The following is a 22,537-nucleotide window of genomic DNA, read 5'->3' on the forward strand; positions in this document are numbered from 1 at the left end:
GTGCTTACATTTTCCTGCCAGGATTCTATTCTGCCCTAACTGCACCATCTCCTCACCTACCTCTGCCAAGACGGAAATCATCTCGGATCCTCCAAAGTTTTATTCTTCTATGGTACTTTTTGCATTCTGTTTTTTTTGTTTGTTTGTTTGTTTTTGCAGTTTCTGGCCGGGGCTGGGCTTGAACCTGCCACCTCTGGCATATGGGGCCGGTGCCCTACTCCTTTGAGCCTCAGGCACCGCTCTACTTTTTGCATTCTGCATAGCATCATAGTTGCATTTGCACATTCTTTGTTTTCCCAAGGAAACTGTAAGCTCCCGATGGGAAAATTTTATGTGTATTCGATCTAATTATCCCTCAAACCACCTTGCAAGGTCCAGGACATAATAGGCCTTCAATAAATATTTGCTGAATAAGTAAGGATTCATTCTGTTTTACAAGCCTGCATATCCAACCTTGTCACCATATTGTACCTACCTGCCACAGGAGGTCAGATCACTAAGCAGCTGTCACCTATAAGCAGTTACTGACTAATATAAGAACAGGGCAGTGCCTGTGGCTCAGTGAGTAGGGCGCTGGCCCCATATACGGAGGGTAGTGGGTTCGAACCCAGCCCTAGCCAAACTGCAACAAAAAAATAGTTGGGCGCTGTGGCAGGCACCTGCAGTCACAGCTACTTGGGAGGCTGAGGCAAAAGAATTGGCTAAGCCCAAGAGCTGGAGGTTGCTGTGAGCTGTGATGCCACAGCACTCTGAGTGATGAAACGGTCTCTTAAAAAAAAAAAAAAAAAAAGACTAATACAAGAACAATCCTGTAGGAACTGGCCAAGGTCTTAGTCAGCCAAACTCTTCAATGCTTGGCAGAGATGAATGTACCAGCTCATACAGAGGGGGTCAAAAGAATGTATACACATTTGAAGGGGAAAAAACTATATTGAAATCCTAGTACTTCATATCTACCAATAATGTTTGTTGTCTTTTACAGTGTCATATCCCTTATAATCGCAGAAGTGAAACCTGACTTGAGTACTACAATATTCATACAGATTTTTCTTTTCTTAAAATACATACACATTTTTTTGGTACCTTCTGTAGATCCTGAGCTTCTATAGTATCCAAGCCCCTGCATATACCGGATATGACACGCAGGATAATAAGTGCTCTAACTTTTCTTTTTAAGCTTTTGTTCTGTCATGCACTACCTAGGTACTTTGCATTGAAGTATTAATAAAACAACTCAAGGAAAGATGTAGCATTATATATAACACCCTCACATAGCTGATAAATATTGGAATCAAGACTGAAATGCCATATGGTCTAAGATTTATAATAGAAATGTAAGGGAAGTAGGGCGGCGCCTGTGGCTCAAGGAGTAGGGTGCCGGTCCCATATGCCGGAGGTGGTGGGTTCAAACCCAGCCCTGGCCAAAAACCACAAAAAAAAAAAAAAAAAGAAATGTAAGGGAAGCACAAATAGGTAAAAGGATATACACACATTTGAACAATTATAGACATGATGTGATAAATGTCCAAGTGACAAATGAAAAGACTTTGGCTATAAAAAGGGATATCTTCGATGAAGTAGAATCTGAACTAGGTCTTGAAAAGGGGGTGGTATTTATATTGGGATAGAGCTTGGGGTGGTGTTCCAGGTAGAAATGGTGTGAACAGAGGGAGAAAAGGAGAAATCGTCAAGGTCTGTGTGATGGAGTAGGTGGTTCACAAAGAAAGTGTGGGACTAGAAAGTTGGAACCTATCTACCATCCACTTACTTAGACTTCAGAGTACTTTCTCAGTTTGTAAATAAATGTTTGTGTGATTATTTAAGTTGTTTGTAGACTATGGGAAGAGGACTATGTACACCTGTCATATTCCCTACTGACCTTGCACAGCCATTCACAAACACTTGCTTAATAACCAAACAACATAAGGAATGACTAAGTAATGAATGATGGAATGAAATTGTGTCAAATCTGAAAACAATCTAAACACCCACCAATCCAGGAATGGATTAACAAGCTGTGGTCTATGTATGCCGTGGAGTACTATTCAGCCATAAAAAGGATGGAGATGTTACATGTCTGGTATCAACCCAGATGGAGTTGAAACACATTCTTCTCAGGAAAAGTTATCACAAGAATGGAAAAGCAAGTATCCAATGTACTCAATACTAATATGAAGCCAGTATTATTAGCCAATTCAAGTTGGAGGAGGGGGAATGAAGGGGAAGCAGGGAAGAGAAGGGAGGGCGATAGATGTGCTCCCACTTAATGGGCACAATGTAAGGGCATACGTCACACTTCTTGGGTGTGGGACTCAATGACAAGAGAGACTCTACCTAACAAATCCAAACATGGTAACTGAGTTGTTTATATCCTCAGAGTAACCTGAAATTAAAAAGAAAAAACTCTGCAAGTTTAGGGAGGCTAGTTGGCCATGTGCAATAAATGTAATTCTTAAAAATGAACTCAACTACAAAAGTGAACTGTACTACTTTGCAGCCCCGTCTCTGTAGTCGTAGGAGAGTCATTTTCTTGGACAAAATTCTGTTTCTTTCTTTACCACGCGGCTCTGGCCATCATCCAGTAAGGAGCTTCAATCCACAGGGACATTTTTTTCTAGAATAGAAATTAGCAGAGTCCCTTCTCCTACCTGCGTCTCCCTGACCACAGCCAACGAACAAAGGTTTTGCTAGGAAACAAAGGCAGGCAGACGTGAAAGAACGATGCATTCACATTGGATAGATAATCTGTGGTTTTTAGTGAAAAAGTCTAAACTCTCCCGGAGGGAATGGAATTTTCACAAAAAGAAAAAAAAATAGCCTGGAGCCAGGCTTTTGTAATGTCTTCGCAACACCAGGTTACCCTCACTGAAGATGGAGGGTCTGGGCAGAGAAGACACGTATATTAATAGCTCCTGTGAATTATTGATGAGCAAGGGTGATGAATTAGCATGCCTGGTCCTCAAACCTGGGCCCTCGGCTAGATCAGAGAAATTTAGAGTTCAAAGGTACTTGTAAAGGTCACCCATGAACCCAACGCACTTTGTTTTACAAATAGGGAAACTGAGGCTCAGAGAGGCAGCTCACGGCCTCTGTAACATTAGATAGCTGGCTAGGGAGTGACCCAGGGCCAGGGGCAGGTCCAGATCCTGCGCCTTCCTGCTGCCCTGCCCTCACTCCCCGGCTTCCGAGGCTGGCACACACTGGGAGACAAGTACAATCTCAATGTCAAATGACACCCACCATTGCCCAGAGGACAGATTCTTACAGAATGTTCCCACCGGGAGTTCTTCCATATCACACTGACCAGACCTTTTCAAATTCAACAACTTCCAATTCTGGAACGTTTTTCCTTCTACTGTACTAAAATTGTTCTCTCTGTAAATTTCACCCATTGACTGAATCCTATTTCACTGGCACTGGCTATGTGACCTTGGCTGAGTTAACTAACTCCTTAAGACTGATTTTTCCAACACAATTATATTTGAGTGTGGGGAAGGAGGGAAAGGGGAGAGGGAGGAAGGAGGGGGGATGGGGAAGCTCTCACCTAAGGCACAATGTAAGGTTGTACAGCACACCCCCTGGGTGAAGGGCTCAACTACAACTTGCACTTTACCTAACAAATGCAAGTAATATAACCTAATCATTTGTACCCGCATATTAATCTGAAATTTTTTTAAAAGGCTTTCTTTTCCTTTCATAACATTGAGATTTGTATCAAGTAGTAAGATTGAATTAGCACAAATTTCTTAGTGCCATGCACAGTGCACAGTAAGTGCCAATTAAATGTTAGGTAAATGTTCATTCCTGGTCTTATCTCAGAGCCAGGATTCTTCCTGCAGGAGATGTCACTGGTGACATATGTGACTTGCCCATTTCCTGGGAAAAGAACAGAGTGACCGCCCTTGAAATAGGCCTGAGTGGTCTAGGACCACAGAGTATGCTGGGCCTTGGGGGCGGGACACAATTATAAGAGGGACTTTACCTAACAAAGGCAATCAGTGTAACCTAATTCTCTGTACCCTCCATGAACTCCAAACAATACAAAAATAAAAAAAATAAATCCCCTCTAAAGTTCCACTCAAATGCTACCCAAACACTACTTCCGTACTGAAATGGAGACTAACATTATAAGCAGAGTCTACACCACAAATCAAGGACAGATTACTACGAAATGGTTTGATAAATAAAAAAAAAAAAAAAAAAAAAAGAAGTGCATTGGATACCTTTTCTTCCATTCTTGAGATACTTTACTAAGAAGAATATGTTCCAGCTCCATCCATGTAAAGATGAAAGAGGTAAAGTCTCCATCTTTCTTTAAAGCTATGATCTAATACTAATAAAAAAAATTAAAAATAAAGACAAGACTTTTCTAAAAAAAAAAAAAAAAAAAAAGAAAAGAAAGAAAGTGTCCCAAGTGTGGAGGATTGGTACAACATTTCCCAGCACGCGTGACAGGTAAGGAAGGGCTTCACTTCCCCTCCGGGATTCTCTAAAACAATGATTTTCAACCTGTGTGCTGTAAGAGGAACTTAGGTGTGGCTTAAAATTTTTTAAAGACCATTAATGAAATTATTTTTTAAAAAAGTTCCAAGCACAGTAAGTATGTTCTTTTTTTGTTCTTTTACTCTTTTTGTGTGTGTGTGAGCAACATCATTTAAGTGTGCTGTGGAAGTTTAACTACAAGTTCAAGTGTGCCATGAGATAAAATAGGTTGAAAACACTGCTGTAAAAGCTCCCCTCCTGCAAACAGCACTTCACCAGAAATAGGCGAGAACACTCGAGAGAGAAGTAGCAAGTATGACCCAGAGGGAAGACCCAAACATCCACTTCCACGGAACGAGGCGATCTGCGAGGCAGAGAGGGGCAGGAAGAGGCTGTGTCAGGTGGCAAAAGAAGGGCTCGTGAGAAGCCTGAACGGGAGCTGAGATGAGCAGTTAGGATGATGCCCAGATGGTAGCAAACAAACAAAACAAACAAAAAATAGGAGTCCCACCCATGAAGATGACTTGGAGCAGAAGAAAACAAAACAAGGAAAATAACACGGATGTGGAGAAACTAGCTGGGTCATGCAGTGTGGATGGAAACATAAAATGGTTCAGCTTCTATGGAACACAATATAGCAGTCCCTAAAAAAACTGAAAATAGAATTACCATGGGATCCAGCAATTCCGTTTCAGGATATATAATCACAAGGACGGAAAGCAGGGACTAGAACAGGTAATTGTATATCTCACGGTCACAGCAGCAATAGTTCCAATAGCCTAAAGGTCCAGTAACCCAGTGTCCTTTGCCAGATGAATGAACAAAATGTGGTCCATACACACAATGAAATACTGACACATGCTGTGACATGGAGAATCCTCGAGGATGTGAGGCTACATGCAAAAAAGCCAAATACAGTATGATTCCACTGATGTGAGGGATCCAGAATAATCAAATTCTTAGAGACAGAAAATAGAGTGGTGGGTGCCAGGGGCTGGGGGTAGGGGGTGCAGGGAATTGTTTAATGAATACAGAGTTTCAGTTTTGCAGGACAAAAAAGTGTTATGGACAGATGATGGTGACGGTTGTCCAACTATGTGAATGTATTTAATGTCACTGGACTGCATACTTAAAAATGGTTTTAATATGCTATGTTTCAGCTTACATATATTTTACCACAATTGCATTTTTTTAAAAAATGGAAAATAATGTCAGAAACCTCTTCCCTGCCCCCCCACCATGAACAACTAAAGCCCAGATATTTTTGAGTAAACCTTTGGATGGTAGTCATTCTGCTATTCATCTGGCTTCTAGAAAAAAAAAAAAAAAAAAAAAAAAAGACCAAATACATTCAAAATTGTCCTCCTGGGAACAGAGCTCAGAAATATTTGAGACGAATGTCACAAGACAAAAGACTGGGATATTTTGCATTTGAGAAATATGTTGGGGGCAGCGCCTATGGCTCAAGGAGTAGGGCACTGGCCCAATATACCAGGGGTGGCGGGTTCAAACCTGGCCCAAAAAAACTGCAAAAAAAAAAAAAGAGAGAGAAATATGTTGGACCTGAGTTTTTGTTGTTGCTATTACTTTTGTTTTAATAAAAAACACCATACCAGAGTGCACACAGATGGGACAACCTACAAAAATTCAAGAGGAACCTTTGCCCTCTCTACCCATCTGATTTTTTATGGGGCCTGCAAGGAGTAATATGGACTCTCATTCCTCCTCCCACATCATTAAGACTGTCTCTAAAATCCTCTCCTCATGAATCACGGAGTTAACCTGAGCCTCAGAGATCAATGGATATTCAGAAGAAGCTTCCAGAGAGAGGAGAGTTTGAAGAGAACACAGCTCACGACAAACGAGGCTGAAATGGAGCTTCCCTCTGAAACCACAATGTAATCAGCAAGCCTATTTAGTTTTATTTCCCACACAGGTCTTTGTCGACAAGATCTAGGCTGAAGAACACAATAAGAACTGTGTTTCATCATTGTTTTTGTGTTGTACTATTCTGCTTTTGGTTTGTCTGGACAGGGACTCTGGATTTTTTGCCCTAAAAATTAATAAATATAAACATTACTCCCGCCCCCCTCCACACACACACAGGCTCACACTTTTACACAGAAGGCAGGCTCTTCCAGCGGCCCCTGACTCAGCAGCACGTCCTACCGGGCTGTACATTGGCCTGGCTTTTGGAGAGGGGTGTGGTTGCCCGAGAATTCACAAAAGCATGCCAGAAAAAAAAAAAAAAAAAAAAAACTGAAAATAAAAAGTAAATTTGTATTTCTAGAGAGATTAAGGCAGGGAGTCATTTAACAGGGAAAAAGTTTCCAAGTCTGGGGTTTAGTCTTGGGAAACGGAGAACTACACCCCTAAGGGGAGATCCTCTATTATAAACTCCAAAGGTTTTCAATTAAGGGACCACAAGGTAGGTCAAGCTATTGTTTGTATTTCAAGTGGCCTATTGGAAACTGAATATGTACCAGGATGGTCACATGAACTCACTAAAAAATCAAGTTGTTTTGTGTTTGAGCTGGACACATCTCAAGTTGGTGTGGTAAGGCTGGCTGTCTCATCCCAATCAAAAACTCTACTTGGCCACTGATGACATTAAGGTCATGTCCAAGATGAGAATTTTTTCCCTTCCCATCCTCTTACATCTCTTTGATTAATAAAAATGGAAATACAGCTGCATTATTACTTGTTCATTACAGTCTAGGAGGCGGAATCTTGCCAAACCCTGGGATTACCAAGGAAGAAAATGAAAAAGGCCCATGTTGGCAAAAAGATTGGGAGTCGTGCTTGGGCCTCCTTCCCTTCCCCTGAACATGCACAATTCCAAGGGAGTAAACAGGCTTCCCTGGAGCCAGGGTGGAATGTACCTGTTGTGTAAGGGAAGTTGAGAAGGGGTGGAAGATAACTTGTTGGCTTTATAGGAACAAAGGCCAAAGAACAGAGTTCTATATTTACTCAGAGGAAATCCAGAATAGATGACTTTATACCCATTTGGTGCTTACGAGAGAACTTGACACCTCCACGTTGACAGACAGTGAACTCGGGGACCAGATGCACAGTTCAACCAACCCCCTGGGTGGCACAAAGCAGCCTTCCCACCTCCAGACTTGTGCCCTTTCCCTTCCAAGAAGGCAGGCGAGAAGGCAGAGGAAAGCCCAGAAGACATTCAGAAGCAATAAGACAAGTTCTCAGTGAGGAAATGATTACCTTCAAATGGAAGCTATAACCCGAAGCAGGCAAAGCAAATGCATCTGTTTATAATAAAATGGGTTCTCTTAAAACCTGATACCGGTCAATTGACGGTTCCCTTCGGTTGTGCAATGCCATGTGCAGACGTGCAACATTTCGGAAGTAGCATCTGTTTCAAGCAACGCAGAGGCCACACTGGGCTGTTTTACTGTGGACAGGATGGTAAAAAAAAAAAAAAAAAATACCTGCCACAGTCACACAGAACTCCACGTCAGACAGCCAAGATACAGTCCCCACCACCTCGGAACAATGTAAAGCATTCTAGCACAAAAGATTAGGTGCACCCAATATGAAAATCTTTTCTTTCCATGAATTTGTAAAGAGATTGCTTTCTTGGCAGATGTAACATGTATTACGTAGAAGAGAAGGTGAGCACATTCAGCTTTGCCTGGAAAGGCACGTTACTTGCAATTTTTTTATTTTTTTGCACAGCTTTTGGGTGGGCCTGGGTTTGAACCGCCACCTCTGGCATATAGGACCGGCGCTCTACCCCTCTGAGCCACAGGCGCCGCCTGTTACCTGTAATTCTTTAAGAATTAAGGTAAGAACCACTGTGAAGCAGAGTCAGTCCTTTACGCATGCGCTCAGGAGACGCAAGGTGCAGGCCAGCGCGCAGACATTGGCAAACATTTCTAAAGCTGGTTTATGGGGTATTTATTACAAGAAAAGATGTAACAGGCACAAGGTCAGAGGACCTTCTAGAAAGAGGAGCTAAAGTTAGTGAAAAAGATCAGACAAAGATTGGCGAGCTCAGTGTGGTGGAAAGGAGAGGATTTGAGTTTAGGCTGCCTCCCAAATGCTCCCAGTTCCTCCGAAGATCTGGGAAGCAGAGACATGAGTAGATTGCACTCATGGGGAGGACTGAGAGACAGGATGATGAGGTTGTGGCGGTGAAGAGCCGCACAAGTCAGGAGCAAAGACAGATACTAATGTGATGCCAGCAAACAAAGTAATATACACGCAAGAGAAAAACTCTATTTAATTCAGGTTGGTGGGGGGTGGGGGGGAGGGAGGAGAATTGGTGTGCTCCCGCCAAATGGGCACAATGTGAGGGTATACAGCACACCTCCTAGGCGTGGGCCACAACTACAGCAGGGGCCTCACCTAACAAACGCAAACATTGTAACCTAATCGTTGGTACCCTCGTATTAATCTGAAATGTAAAAAAAGAAGTAGACAGCTGTGCCCCAGCCAGCTGTGCAAGTCTTGCCACCACTCTGGGTCCAGGGTTTTCATCTATAAAATAAGAAATCTGACTGACCCCAGAGTCTTTGCAATTTTGTATAGTTAAGCTTCTCTGCACTGTCAAAAAAGAGGGGGGGGGAGCAACCCCCAAATAGATCCCTAAAATGCAGTTCACCAGAACTTCTCAAAATAGCAAAGACACCATAGGCATCCAACAAAAATTTTTACAAGTATTTGCTTGTCATCCTTGTCCAAGCATCTCAGAGAACACCGCAAAAGTGCCAAAATCGGCAGCAGCCCACAGTGCCACCCAGCCCACCATCACAGCCTGAAGATGAGAGATGCTGAGTGCTTTGCCCAAGGTCAGAAGCTACTACAGGATCACAATTCCAGCCTCCTCAATTCCTAAGGCTATGCTACACTTTTGACAAAGAAACCAAGCTGGCTTTCTGGGAAGAATGCCAGAGGTTCCGTTCTCCCTACTGAGAATTCGTTGGAATATTGGAATAACAACTTTGGAGACTGTGGTCTCTCCAATCCATTTCAGGACCTGGCTAGAAATATGAAAACCCAAAGAAAGAAGCAACAGGGAATTATTCCGTTTTTTAACGAAAGAGAAAAAATTAGGGGGTGGGAATATGGGGTTTCTTAAAAATTACATGATTGCTGGAAGTTAATTTGGTATTTCTTCGTTGGTTTGTAAGTTCTGTTTCCAATCACAAAAACAGACAGCTGGGGATGGCGAAATCACATTTCAGTGAATTAGCATCTTGTCCCAAAGAATCTTACCCATTCTGAATATAACAGAGCCCAGAATGCAACTCTCTGTGGTGGAAAGAAACCTCCCTTGATGCAACAGAGAGCTTGTCATAATCCTTAACCGTAATCTAAATTGATAGTCTTCAACTCAGCAGCAATCAGTGAGAAAGGTAACTTGGGGTATACTACCTCTTCTAGAAAACTGATTGAAACCATACCGTACTAGAGAGAGACGGTATCATGGACCATCCTTTATCCTATACACTCCTTATCAGGCCAGAATTAGGGTACCTGAAAGAGAATCCACTGTGGATTCACAGACACACGTTCCAAAGGAAGATTCTGAATTCTTCCATGAAAGGTGAGCCAGCATGAGATAGCCCCTGTTGGCCCAGCATTCGATGTTCAGATAACACAAAACCAACTTTGCAACAAAGCCCCAAGTGATCAACACTCACGGTTGAGCTCCGTGAAGCAAAGAAACCAAAAACATCTTTTTTCCCCTACCTGTCAATGATCACAGGGTCTGAAGGAGTCTCGTTTCGGTTTCCACAGCTTTTCTTTTCACAACATCGACTGTAGATTGGGAAGAAGCCAAAAGAAAGATTTGTTAAGTCAAGAAAATATAATGAGCACACATGTGAGAATGTTCACAACAAATGAATCTGTCCAAGGTGGCTTCCCAACTATCAACTGCTAGAGGGCAGAATTTCTGACCATGTTTTAGAAAAGAAAATAAAGTACATGATTGCAAGAGGGACTTTACCTAACAATTGCAATCAGTGTAACCTGGCTTATTGTACCCTCAGTGAATCCCCAACAATAAAAAAAAAAGAAAAGAAAAAAAAAGAAAGTAAAAAACATGGACTCTGAAGCCAAAATATACTCATTCCAACTCTCACTCTGTGACTTACAAGCTGGCTGATTCTCGGCAAATCACAACTTTCCCAGAAGCCATATACGTAATCTGAATCTCAGATGATTGGATTTTAAGATCTACAAGGTAACTGCCAGTTTGGTATTCTATTATTTTATGAATGTACACATTAAGTCTTTGTATCTCAATAAATATTCAAAAAAAAGAGGGGAAAGGAAAATTTAGAAAAATAGGCTACAAGTAGCTGCCTGTACGATTATACATAAACTGTTGAAATAACATCTTTATCCAGAGAACTTGGTGCACTTAATATTTATTCATTCACTCATTTGTCATTTTCCAAAGATAAAAGGGGAAGAGCAGAACTATGGTGTACACTTTCAAACAGAAAGAAAAGGAGGCAGAGAGAGATAGGGTGGTATCCCCAATAATCTCCACTAAGTCTGAAAGAGAAGTGGCACTCTGCCATTTGTAAATCCTAGTCCTGAAAATTCTACTTCCCAAGGGGGAAAGTTCTCCTTCCCCCTTGCAAATCACTGGGTACCTGGTGGACAAACCCTTAATAAATGCTGGTAGGAGGGCGGCGCTTGTGGCTCAAAGGAGTAGGGCGCTGGCCCCATATGCCGGAGGTGGAGGGTTCAGGCCCAACCCCTGCCAAAAACTGCAAATAAATAAAATAAATAAATGCTGGTGGGATTAGCTGAGGGAATGAGATAAAGAAGACCCCCTAGAGGAATTACAACAGATAGAAACTACTCCGAAGGTGAGCAGACAGCAAAACAATCCCATCCAACAGGATCTGTTTGAAATACTGAGCGCAGCGGTTCTCAGCCTGGGGGTCACGACCCACAGGAACTGTATTAAAGGGCCTAGGCATTAGGAAGGTTGAGAACCACTGACCTAGAGAAATGTGAGAAGACCCATGGAAGCCTGGTGGTAAGGAAGCTCTGGGGAATCACTATCCCCGCCCCACCACGTTGCCCATGTGCTGCTTGTTGAGGCCACAGACTTGTGAATATCAGCTCATTCCAAGCACGTGGGCCCCTATTAACTGCAACTGGTTAAGGATGTGGCCTTGACGTGGCCTGTAAGAAAATAATTTTCATCCATCCCAATTGGAGAATATGCCTAAGAAATGGTAATGATCACCAAGTTGTATGGGAGTGCTACCCTTCCCATGACCATGTCTGTGTAACTTAAGTTTGACGTGGTGCCACAGAAAGATTGCTGTCCTGAGAACTGGGGTTCTGGCGTCTAAGCTGTCGCCAACCAGCTGCATGAATGCAGTCAACTCTTTCTAACCCCTCTGGAGTTTTTCCTTCTTACATATAAAATGAAAGTGTTGGGTTAGAAGATCCCTAGAGCCCCTTCTCGGTTGAAGTGCATGTGGCTCTGGGATCCCACGAGGAACCTTTAGCCAAATGGCAGCAGGGAACCACAGGCCTAGCACCAGCCCAGTCCTGCATTTGTTTTGTGGCTCTCTGCAGTCCGTCTGTGCCCTCTCTGATCCTCTGCAGAATTAAATATAAACTCAATAATAGTAATAATCATAAGTATGTTTAAACATTTTAAAACCATTTCATGCAGGGATGTGTGGACTAATCGGAAAACAATTCTACCATCCTCAGAAAGTAAAATATACTTGAGAGATGTGAAAGTAGGTTCACCAAGCAGCTATAATTTAATCAAATTAGTAGGAAGGAAAAGAAAAATGGTATCACTTTCTCAAATACGAGAGTTTGCCACTGGGACTTTCTGAAATAATATTGGGCCTTTGAAAATATGTTAGGTCTTAACTTTTAAAAATTTCAATCCACCCTAAGATTAACACCAATAAAAATGCAGGCCGGCTGCTCTCCCACCTTCCAAAGTTCTTGTCTGTCTTCCCAAATCCCCACCTCCACCCAGTTCTGTCTCCCACCTCTCCCCGTTTCTGAAATATTGCTGATGTCGACGTAATACCATCGCAACTCAGGCAAATCACTTTCCCTAGCAACACAGTTCCCCAAGACCCATCCATGCTTCTTACCCAAAGATCTTCCAGCTAACTCAGGCAAATCACTTTCCCTAGCAACACAGTTCCCCAAGACCCATCCATGCTTCTTACCCAAAGATCTTCCAGCTAGATTCTCCTCTGACACTACAGCAAATCAACCTAACCCCAGATATATGTGCAATTCCAGGTGTAATTTAATTACAGGAGCACAGGCGGTCAGAATGTGCCAATCTGTTTAATTTGGGGAGGAATGATTCTGAGGAGGCAGAGTAAGTTTGCAAAATTACTCAGCTGAATTCAGCTGTGTGCCACGAGGATTTTCTCTGGTGGAAAAGACAAACAGATAAAAATGTGAGCCTGGTGCTGTTATAATACAGTTGTGGGGGATCAGCTTGGGAGGAAATGGTACGCAAAGAAAAATGCAAAAAACTTTAGGATCCAGTCTCCATTTTCCAACAGTAATATATTTAAATATAATCTCGAAGGTTAATACTCAGCACAGAAAATATATAGAAAACACTCAGTTGGCCGTGGAACTATTAGAGTGAAGATATAAAAATAATAGAACTTGGTTGAATTGGCCCCATCTGAGCCCTTCTTAAAACTTCTCTGGGTCTCCAAATCAGCCAAAGCAAATTCTTTTTTCTTTTTTTTCTTAAAGAAAAAGTCTCATTAATATATCCTAGTTATTCTTTATTTTGTTTCTTAAATGACAGTCCTCCTACCAGCAGTATTAGCACCAGGAAAGGGAAATGGGGAGGCTAAGAGGTTTATGAACCCACATTCCTCAAACACTGTGAACTGGGTCCCTGAATTACTCAGATACAAACTCAGCTCTCCCTTCCCTTTGCCCTATAGACAAAGCCCAGGTGAACAGACTCCAGGTTCAGCTACTTCAGTTAACAGTCTTTAGGATTCCTAACAAGCTTTCAATCTGAAGTTCCTGAGAAGTGCTTTTTTTTTTTTAAACCAAAAATGACTATAAGATGGGTAGGGGGAGAAAAAAGAAATAAAGAAAAAAAATGAACTTGGCAATAGGCTAAGATTGTGTTCCTAAGAATCCCAGAGAGGCTCAGAGATGCTCCCCTCCCCACCCACCACGAATAAAAATGAAAACTGCTCCTCTCTGTCTGGCTTGGTTTATTTTACTCAAGTACTTATTTGGAGAATCTTTTATTTAAAACACTCTCAACGTGCTCACGGGCCTCTTTGCTTCTCCCTGACTCTGCCTGGTGTCTTTGAAAAGAGAGAGAGAAAGAATAAAACAAGTTGAGGGTGGGACGTGAGGGAATATGAGGAATTTTATCACAATCCTGAATTGTGCCTGCATTTTTTTAGAAAGGAAAAAAGAAGAAGGATAAAGGGCAGTTTGGGAAGGAGGAAAAGCCCCCGGCCTTAGACAGAAGATGGGATGACCGGTCAGCCAAACTGTGGCTTACGACAAGCTAATATGTCCCTTTCCCCTCCAAAATTGTTTTTAAAATTCAACCCTCAACTTTCAAAAATCTGTCTCTAATTTCAAACTCAAATAAGCGCACAGCATGGCGGCTTTTGTTTTGTTTTCTTCTCCCCAACTCCTCCCTGCGATTGCATAACAAAAGTGTCTAAATTCACACCATCTGGCCGATAAAGACACTGGCCCCACTGCCCGGCTGGCCCATCTGATTAGTGCCCTGTCTAGCCTGCGCCTTGTGGCGGAAAGTCACAGCTGTGAGGTTTGCTCGAGCTCAATACAACTCTGTTATTAGCCAGCTGTAGGCCTTGAGACGACTTCTGTTCAAATTATAGTATCTTTTAACCCTCTGAGCATTGAGGGCTCAGGGGTGGCTGGCAGCGACATAACTAGATTTCTCCTTGCTAATAATTGGCAAAATGAACCAAAGAGGGGAAGAGAGGAACAGAGACAATTGGGGAAGGGAGAAAAAGTTATTCCTAAAGAGATTTATTTTGTCCTTTGGCTTCATCTCCCCACCCCACCCCCAAGCTAAACACTAATTTATGAGCCTTTTACTAGAGATTACAGAACATAAAACCATCGGGGAAGTTCCCAGGTATGCCGGATAACAGCGTGCAATTGCAACTAAGGACAGGCAAGAGCAGGACATCAGATTCATTCCAAAAACACTGACTGCCACAGTTGACTCCTAAAATTTGAGAGAAGGAACTTTTCCCCCTTCCTGGAGAATTGACCAGCTCTGACAGATTAGAGGAAAACTTCCCCTTCAGATGCAACCAATATTTGCCATCACCCATCTTATCTACATACATACACACACTACCCATCCAATGGATCATTTATTTACCCATAATTAATATTTGTTTTAAATTCTAGTTTGGGAAGAAAATAGCAGAGCATCTTCCTAGGTTTCCAATGCAGAGAAGTTACAGTACATTAAATTTTTATACTGTGTTACTAATGCAGACTAAACTAGAGGCTTTAAAAATTGATGCTGCTACTTAAACAGCATAAAATGAGGAGGATTTGATTGGGCTTAAAAATAAAAAATGTCAGCCTTAACTACAGCTGGATGGGGCATGAAAGTATTATTGAAAGTGATAGGGATAATTCATTAGTCAATGGGCCATTTTTTGAGTGTTGTTTTTCTTTTCAGAAAGTAACCTCTCCAAATCAAGACATTTAAAAGTGTAGAGAGGAATTTTTTTTTAAATCTTCCCTTTAATTAACCGACCAAATCAAAGCATTCTGACTGTTTAATCTCAGTATTCCATGCAAGTACATCTTAGAATTGTAGTTGCTTTCTGAATAAACCTATCAAAGGTCCCTGGGATAAGGGAGTATCTACCTCCTTATTCCTTCACCAAATCCCTCACCCAGCTACTCAGGCAAGGAAACTGAGGCCACTGGCAGACTTGAACTTTGCATTTGGAAAGTTTGTTTTCCTAATAGTTGGTCAACACCAAAACAAACATGTCCGATTGTTATGGTTCTTTCTGACTAGTTTGGGGAGAAAGACAGGGCTTCAGAGATGCCTGCAATTACCCAAAACTAGAAAGTCTAGAGTTGGAATACATTCACCAAGGCAACAGCAGGGTAAGCAAGAATTGCAGCCGCCCCTCAATGGGAAAGAAAAATACATATGAAATAAACATTTGGAATTTTATAGTAAAGTAACCACACTCTTCCCAGAGTTTCCTTTTTATAGCCTTTCTTATTTGCCGAGGAATCCCCACCACCAGGCCCAATACCCAGCACATACTAGGCACTCAATAAACATTTGTTGAAAGAATAAATGGGGATACATTTCTTCTAATTTTTTTATTTTCTTCTAGTCAGGCAGAAGAAAGAAGGACATGCATAGGACTCTGATGAAAACGGGAAAGGTGGAGAAAGGGGAGTCAACTAGACTTTTCACAACCAGACCACCACAACCCAGCTGCTCTCCAGTCTCTGCTCTCCCACAGGGGAGCCCTTTCCCTCTCTGCCTGGATCCATCTTTCTACCAGCAGTCTCTTCTGACCTAAGAAACTGCCCAGACAGGTCAAGTCACAGAAGTGACCTCCCCCCCCCAAATCACAGATGGGTACCTAGATGACGGGAAGCGCCCCCCAAAAATGGCTGCTTAACCCTCCGGTGGTCCCCCCATCCCATTGTGAGTGCTTTCTGGGCTCTGAGTGGGTAACTCCACAAGTGGCCTGCCTGGATATCTACCAGAGCAGGCCTGGCAGGAACTGAGCAGTCACCAGTGGGCTCAAGGAAGGTCCCAAATCCCAAACCGGGCCTGGGGCTGCCCAGCCCTCTCCCAGCGCTGCCCACAGACCAGGGACTGTGGAGAGTTCCAGGTGCCCAAGGAAGTGCCTTCCAAACCCTAAAGGTAAAATCTGGAGTCCTGGTTTTCCCTTCCAAGTCCCCACAGACGGACATGCCCTAAGAAACTTGCCTTAAAGGAAGGAGGTGCGCTTGGAGTGGACCTGCCCGGGGCCCACCCCACTCCAGACCACCCCTCTGTGTCTCCAACCCCAGAAAGTCAGCTGGCAAGCCCGGCTCCCCCGCCGGCCTTCCAGCCAAGCCCCAGAGAAGGCGGTTCTTACCTGCACATCACCTCGTGTGTTAGGAGCACTCGGCACATTTCTGGATTCTTATTCTGTCCCTCGTAAGCTATGGGCTGTGAAAGGGGTGGGGGCAGGAAGGGAAGAAAAGGAGGGGGTGGGCGGACAAAGAGGGGACTTAAAACAAGAACAAGATCGCATCCCCTCTCACTACCTGTCACCACTGTAGGACTTGCCCGCAGCACAGAGCCGGGACAGTTGTGGGGTTGACCTCAACTGAAATTACAGAGAAGTTCGCCCCATCATTCTTTGCAAAAAGGGAAAGTTTGCAAAAAGGGAAAGTTTGGGGGACTGAATCTCCAAATGATTGTTTCCTCTCTTCTTTTTGTCACCTCCCCTGCCCCACCCTGACAAAAACATGTCAATTGGTGAGAGAGGAAAAAACTTTCCCGAGTGAACAAGCTGCGGTGGGCGCAGAGGGGAGGAGAACGTGGAGTCCGACCCGCTGGAGGGAGAAGGTCAGAGACCAGGGGAGGTAGATTAGGCGCGGGCGAGGAGGAACCAAGTAGCCTCCTGGCTCACCTGCTTGGTGACAGAATCGATGAGCCTGACGTAGAGGTCCTGCTCCGTGCGGACGCCTGCGGGGAAAGGGACCCGCTGGAAACCAGGGAAGCAAAGCCCTTCCCGGCACCCCAAACCCGTCTCCACCGCCGTGGGCTTCAGGCCCACCCGTCCTGGAGGTAGAGACCTCCAACCTCCAACCCAGCCTCCCGCCGCCCTCATCTCCCAGATCCACCCTGATCCCAATCGCCCGGGCAAGGTCAGCTGCGGAGACGCGGGCACCTCCGCGCGCGGAAGCCGCAGACGCGCGTCAGCCGGCCGGGCGCTCACCGTTGCTGTAAAGGAGCTGCAACTTGTAGTGGGTTCCATTGTTGGTCTTCTCGTTGCCTTGCTCCTGGAAAGACAGGCAGCAGCTCTGGATTCCCTTGCTTTTCAGGCCCCCCAAAGGAGAGGAAGCCAGCAGAGGCGCCCCGACACCGTCTCCCGCCGCCTTCCTCCCCCACCAAACCGCAGATCTGTGCAACGCCGACCAGCCCCAGGGCAAAGGGCAGGAAGGTGTACCCTTCAGGTGGCTGTCCTAAGAAACTTGCCCCAGCTCCCAGCCACTAGACCCTCCTCAGCCCTCTGTCCCTCTCCTTTTAAAATGTCCTCAGCAGTGCGGTCCCCTAACCACACAACTGGACAATGTGCCAAAGCTGCCTTTAAACAGGCCCCACCCTGCCCAACCGGCTCTGTCCTGCCCTCAGGAAGCCCCTGGCATTTGCAAGGGCAGCGTTCTGACCTCTCCAGAGAGGAATGAGCCTGCCGGGGCTCTGAGCTCAGGGACTGAGTTTCAGGTTCAGGAGGGAGTTTGGGAAGTGCTTGCCCTAAGCGCACACTGCACAGCAGAGGAGACTGAGGCCCAGAGAGGGCATTTTCCTTTGCTCACATCTGTTTTCCAGCCCCCAGATACCGGCTGGAGTTTGGAAGAGGCAGCCTCGGAGAGCAAGAGGAGGTGAGAAGACAGGGCCAGAGCAAAGCCGAGGCTCGACTGTAGGTTTCCGTTTAGTTCTGACCCTAGTACCCACTGATTTGACCCACTCTCCTGGAGCTGGCAGGTGCAAAATGATTAAAATAACCCAGAGAAGGGCATCGGGGCCCTGGGTGTACTTTTTAATTATGATCTAGTTGGAAGGGCATTTGTGCGTGGTCAATCCAAGGCGCTAAGGACCCAGAGGCTCCTGCAGCACTCGGTGCCGAGTGGGGTGGGAGGCGGTGCAGGAATCCACTGATGTGGAGGCTTGGGGTGAGAAGCCTCGATTTATCATCCCTACTGATGCAAGTGGAAAAGTGTCACGAGTGACAGATGGAATGTTCAGTGCTTTGCAAGGAGGGAGTTATTAGGCCGGGGCGGGGGGTGGGATTACGGGGCACTCACTGGCCAGGGTGAGGCGGGTACGGGGCACTCACTTTGTCGTTCTCCACAAAATCCACGAAAGCCGTGCGCTCGATCTCCACCGGCTGCCCCTGCCTGTCATAGAGCGCCAGGACAAAGTGAAAGAAGTTGGATTTCCTCAAGTTGGAGGGAGGCTGCTTCTCAAAGTGGGCCCGAGACAGGGCAACCCCGCTGCACAGGAAAACACCAGCACACCATCAAGCCGGGAAGGAGAGAAAGACCACTGTTACTACCGCACTCAGGCAACACCGCAGAGGAACAGAGAGGTCCAGGTCCTGGGTCTAAGGTCCTGGACCCTTCCGGCCTTTTTTTAAAATTCAAGTTAAGAAGCCAAGACTCCTTAAAGGAGTTGCAATGGCTATGGGGGGTAGGAAAGGTGAAGGGTCTCGTGTCAGAGTTGACACCTGGGGTCGCTGCCACCACTAGGGTCCAGGCTCTTGGCATCCCACCGCCACCCGCTCACTTTCAGGCCTTTAGTGGAAACCGAAGGACCCCGCTGCACACGGAGGCCTGAAGCGTCCCCAAGCCGGTGGCCTGTGTCCTATACCGTGGGCTGCCTCTATCCCCCCCGCTCATGACACCAAAACTGGATCACGAAGCAGAGCTAGCACCTGGGGTTAGGGGATTAAGCGCCTCCTTTGCTTTTAAAGAAGTGACGCTTTTACTCCATCTTCATTTGAGTTACCTGTTCTGTCGCCACTTCCCACAACACCCCTGACACTAACTCTCCAGAAGACAGTAGAAAAGAACCCGGCGAGGAGCGGAGCAGAGGCGCCGTGCGGGCCACCCAGTGCCCAAGTCTGCGCCCCACGCGCCTCCCCGCACTGCTTCTTCCCAAGGTCTTCCGAAAAGTTGTGCCTGGGACAGAGGGCACAACTCACAAGAGTCATGCCACACTGCAGAGGACAAACGACACTAGTGACCGTCGCCCACAGAGCTGCTGGGCGCGGAGAAGACAAAATGTTAAGCAGAGAACCACCCTTGTCGCGGGCCAAGGCAATCTCCACCCAAACAGGGTTTGCCCGCAGCGCCAGCCAACATCGCTGACGGTGAAACCCAAGGCTGGGGACCCGGGAGGCGCCCGGAGCATTGAGTGCGTGCACACGTTTCCCTGCTGACCTGTGTGGGCCAGGGCCGAACTTGCTACCAGATCACTTTTAACCCCGGAAGGCTTGGGACGCGTGGGAGCGCATCGATGGCGACAGCTGCCCTGGGCGCTGGGGTCACCCAACCTGTACCCTGGCGCTAAAACAGTGCTTCACTGTTTTGAAGCTGTACCATTTTGGCTAGAATCCCTCCGCTCGGACTGCTGCGTCCAGCTTTAACAAACTTTTTGATCCTGGGAAGGGGAGGAAGGTGGGCGAAGGCGTTCTTAAGGAGCCCGAGGAGTCGGGTCTGGGCTGCCTGTTTCCCTCGGCTTACAGTCCAGCCGGGCCCCAGACTGCTTCCGGAAGCCGCCACGGCGGTGCGATGCTGCGTCTGACCCACGGATACTAGAGCATCCCTGACCCAGGCTAGCGGGAGGGAACCCAGGCCGGCCAAAGTCCCAGGGCCAGGCGACTTCTGCCTCCTCGCCTCCAAGGGCGGCAGCCGCTTCGCTCTATCCGGGACACCAGGCCTGTCTGAAAAACCGGGTGATTTCCGTCTGATGCTGGGTCTTAAAGGAGGACGACCAGGAGGGCGGGTGCAAAGGCGAGAGGTCGCGGGTTCTTGGGGGGTAATAGATCTGCCTTTCGCAGACAGGGACGTGGAGGCCGCAAATCACAGCTTAGCAGTGATGAGAAAGGGGGACAGAGACGTCGTAAGGGGACATTCTGGACCTGATGTTTACTGTCCCAGCATGCGGACGCTTAGAAACAAAATGAACTTCAGGGAAGCGCAGAACTAGAAGTTGGTGACCCTGTGCCTGCCCGGAGACTGGTCTCCTTTCCTCGTCTCTTCTTCTGAGACTTCTTCAGCTATTACTGCGTCTTTTCTCTTTCATCTCTTTCCCCCATCTCCCGGGCTCCGAACTTCTGGCCCAGTGTTTTACCTCTGAGCCGGACACTCCAGCCTGTCCGCCCTCCTGCAGCTGCCGACCCACCGCGCCTTCCTGGCAGCCGCTCCGGCCTCTCCGGCTCCTCTCGCCGCCGCCACCATCTGGCCGCGGTGCTTCGGGGCTCCAGGAACCGCCCGGCGAGATGCGGGAGGAAAGGCTCACAGGAGGACTGGTGAAACCCGGAGTCTCCAGGAAGCCGACTCTCTGCTTCCGCGGCCAGCTTGGGTCCTCTCTCTCTCTGGGCCAGAGTAGCTCGCAGGACTCTGGGTTTAGATGCCAGACTTTTTATTTTTCCTCCCAAAGAGTAGACTGTGGGGGAAGGAGTGGGGAGAGGAACACGAGCGACCCAGGCAGTTAAGAAACTCGGGCGCTAGTTGCGGTTAAGTGTTCCCTGCCTGGAGCGACCTGCTTGCCCGAGGGCGAGCCCCAGCGCGCAGGGCGAGGGCGACAGATGGGGGGAGAAAGAAAGGGAGAGTGAGATGAGAAAGAGGAGGGCAGACAGAGAGAGACAGAGACAGGAAGAGCCAGATACTTGGAGAGCATAATAACTGTGCGGCCGTCTCAGTTACCTCTGCGCAGCTACATTGGCGTCCACCACTCCGACATTCCGGACCCAGGACCTGACCGAATCCATCTCCGCACCCAGCGATTTCTCTTTCAGAGCCGGTCCTCTTCCTAAAGTATCTTGAATCCCAAACATTTAAAAAGTGTGATCCTCTACTGTCGCTTTAAAAATAAGAGTTACAACACAGTCCTGACTGTTCCCAATGCTGCCAGCAAACCGTCCTCCAAAGCAATCCAAGAATGGCGAACAAGTGCCGAAGTTTGAGTCTCTCTGGCAAAAAAAAATATAATAACAACCCGTCCTTTGCTTCCCTCGAGAGGTGCGGACTGATGCGGTCGAAGTTTATGTTTCTATCCTCCGCAAGTTCAGATCTGCCGCTTCAGCCCCTGCATCCTTCCAGCTGCAGCGCTGCCTCCTGAAAGTGATCACAATTTAGAAGCATCACCTGTTCTGGGAGAAACTGCAGGAGATTGATGGCTGCCTAATCTCTCCCCTTCCTCCTGGTCGCCCCACCACCACCCTGCTCCTCCCCACCGCTCCAATTTAGAAAAAAAAAAAATCCCCAACAGGATCAGTTGTAAAAGGAAGGGGAAGACCCGGAGCCGAGAGGAGGCGGTGGCTTCGAGCGCCACAGAGCCCGGCTGCAGTCGCGCGCGGGCCCCATGAATGGGTTACTACGGCCCTGGCCGCCGGAGGCGGAGCCGCGGCCCGATAAGGTGCCTCATTTGCATGGACGCTCGGGATTGGCCAGCGGCGGACGAGCCGAGCCGACGTCCTCAGGCGGCGCGCGCCACGCTTTGCGTTGTCGGGAGTCCGGGAGGTGAAAGGGGACAGAAAGCTGCGGGCGCCAAGTCCTTGCCCAAACCCCACGTGCTTGCGTGCGCTGGATGGGGGAGCCCCTCTCCCAAGCCCCCGAACTGACTTGGGGTAGAGCAACCCGGCCCCACGGGCTGAGGACACGCCGGCTCGGCCTGGCCACGGGAGCGGGAAGCCTCCTTGGATCCTGCCTCAGTCTAGATGTAGGTTTTTGTAGCCTGTTTTTCGTTCCCGGAGTTCGGATCTGTGTGCGTGTTTGTGAAGGAGCGGAGAGTGAGACCACGTGTACTTATTTTCTGTGCAAACGTCCCCTAGAACACCCAGCTTCCCTGAACGGCTCTCCCAAGTCTCCTGAAGAGAGTTCCAGGGTGACCCTCAGACTTTGTGTGCGATTTGCAAGTTGTTGCCAGAGGAGGTTGTAGGGACGAAGGTGGGGCGAGGTGTGCACCAGAGAGGCTCAAGTATTGTTCAAATAAATAACAGCGCCGTGAAAAATGGTCGCGGAGCCTAGGAAAATGCCCGCACCGGTGCACGTGAGCGGTGGCTGACAG

At 46.7% G+C, this 22,537-nt stretch overlaps 1 protein-coding gene across 2 annotated transcripts in view; it reads right to left on the reverse strand.

Moving 5' to 3' along the window:
• The window catches only part of EBF2 (EBF transcription factor 2), a 197,277-nt gene extending 175,467 nt beyond the window's left edge, over nucleotides 1–21,810 (reverse strand). The window contains exons 1-6 of one of the 2 annotated variants that reach the window (XM_053578271.1): nucleotides 21,175–21,810; nucleotides 18,582–18,738; nucleotides 17,463–17,526; nucleotides 17,154–17,209; nucleotides 16,614–16,687; nucleotides 10,198–10,266 (exon numbers count right to left, since the gene is read on the reverse strand). In XM_053578271.1, coding sequence (XP_053434246.1) covers nucleotides 10,198–10,266; nucleotides 16,614–16,687; nucleotides 17,154–17,209; nucleotides 17,463–17,526; nucleotides 18,582–18,738; nucleotides 21,175–21,305 — 551 coding nt within the window. In that variant the 5' untranslated portion in view covers nucleotides 21,306–21,810. Of the gene's footprint in view, nucleotides 1–10,197; nucleotides 10,267–16,613; nucleotides 16,688–17,153; nucleotides 17,210–17,462; nucleotides 17,527–18,581; nucleotides 18,739–20,599; nucleotides 20,706–21,174 lie in introns of those variants that run through there. The other variant, XM_053578272.1, reaches the window with a different exon arrangement.
• Nucleotides 21,811–22,537: the final 727 nt, after the last annotated feature.

This window comes from Nycticebus coucang, chromosome 24 (genome assembly GCF_027406575.1).
Source record: "Nycticebus coucang isolate mNycCou1 chromosome 24, mNycCou1.pri, whole genome shotgun sequence".
Lineage (NCBI taxonomy): Eukaryota > Metazoa > Chordata > Mammalia > Primates > Lorisidae > Nycticebus > Nycticebus coucang.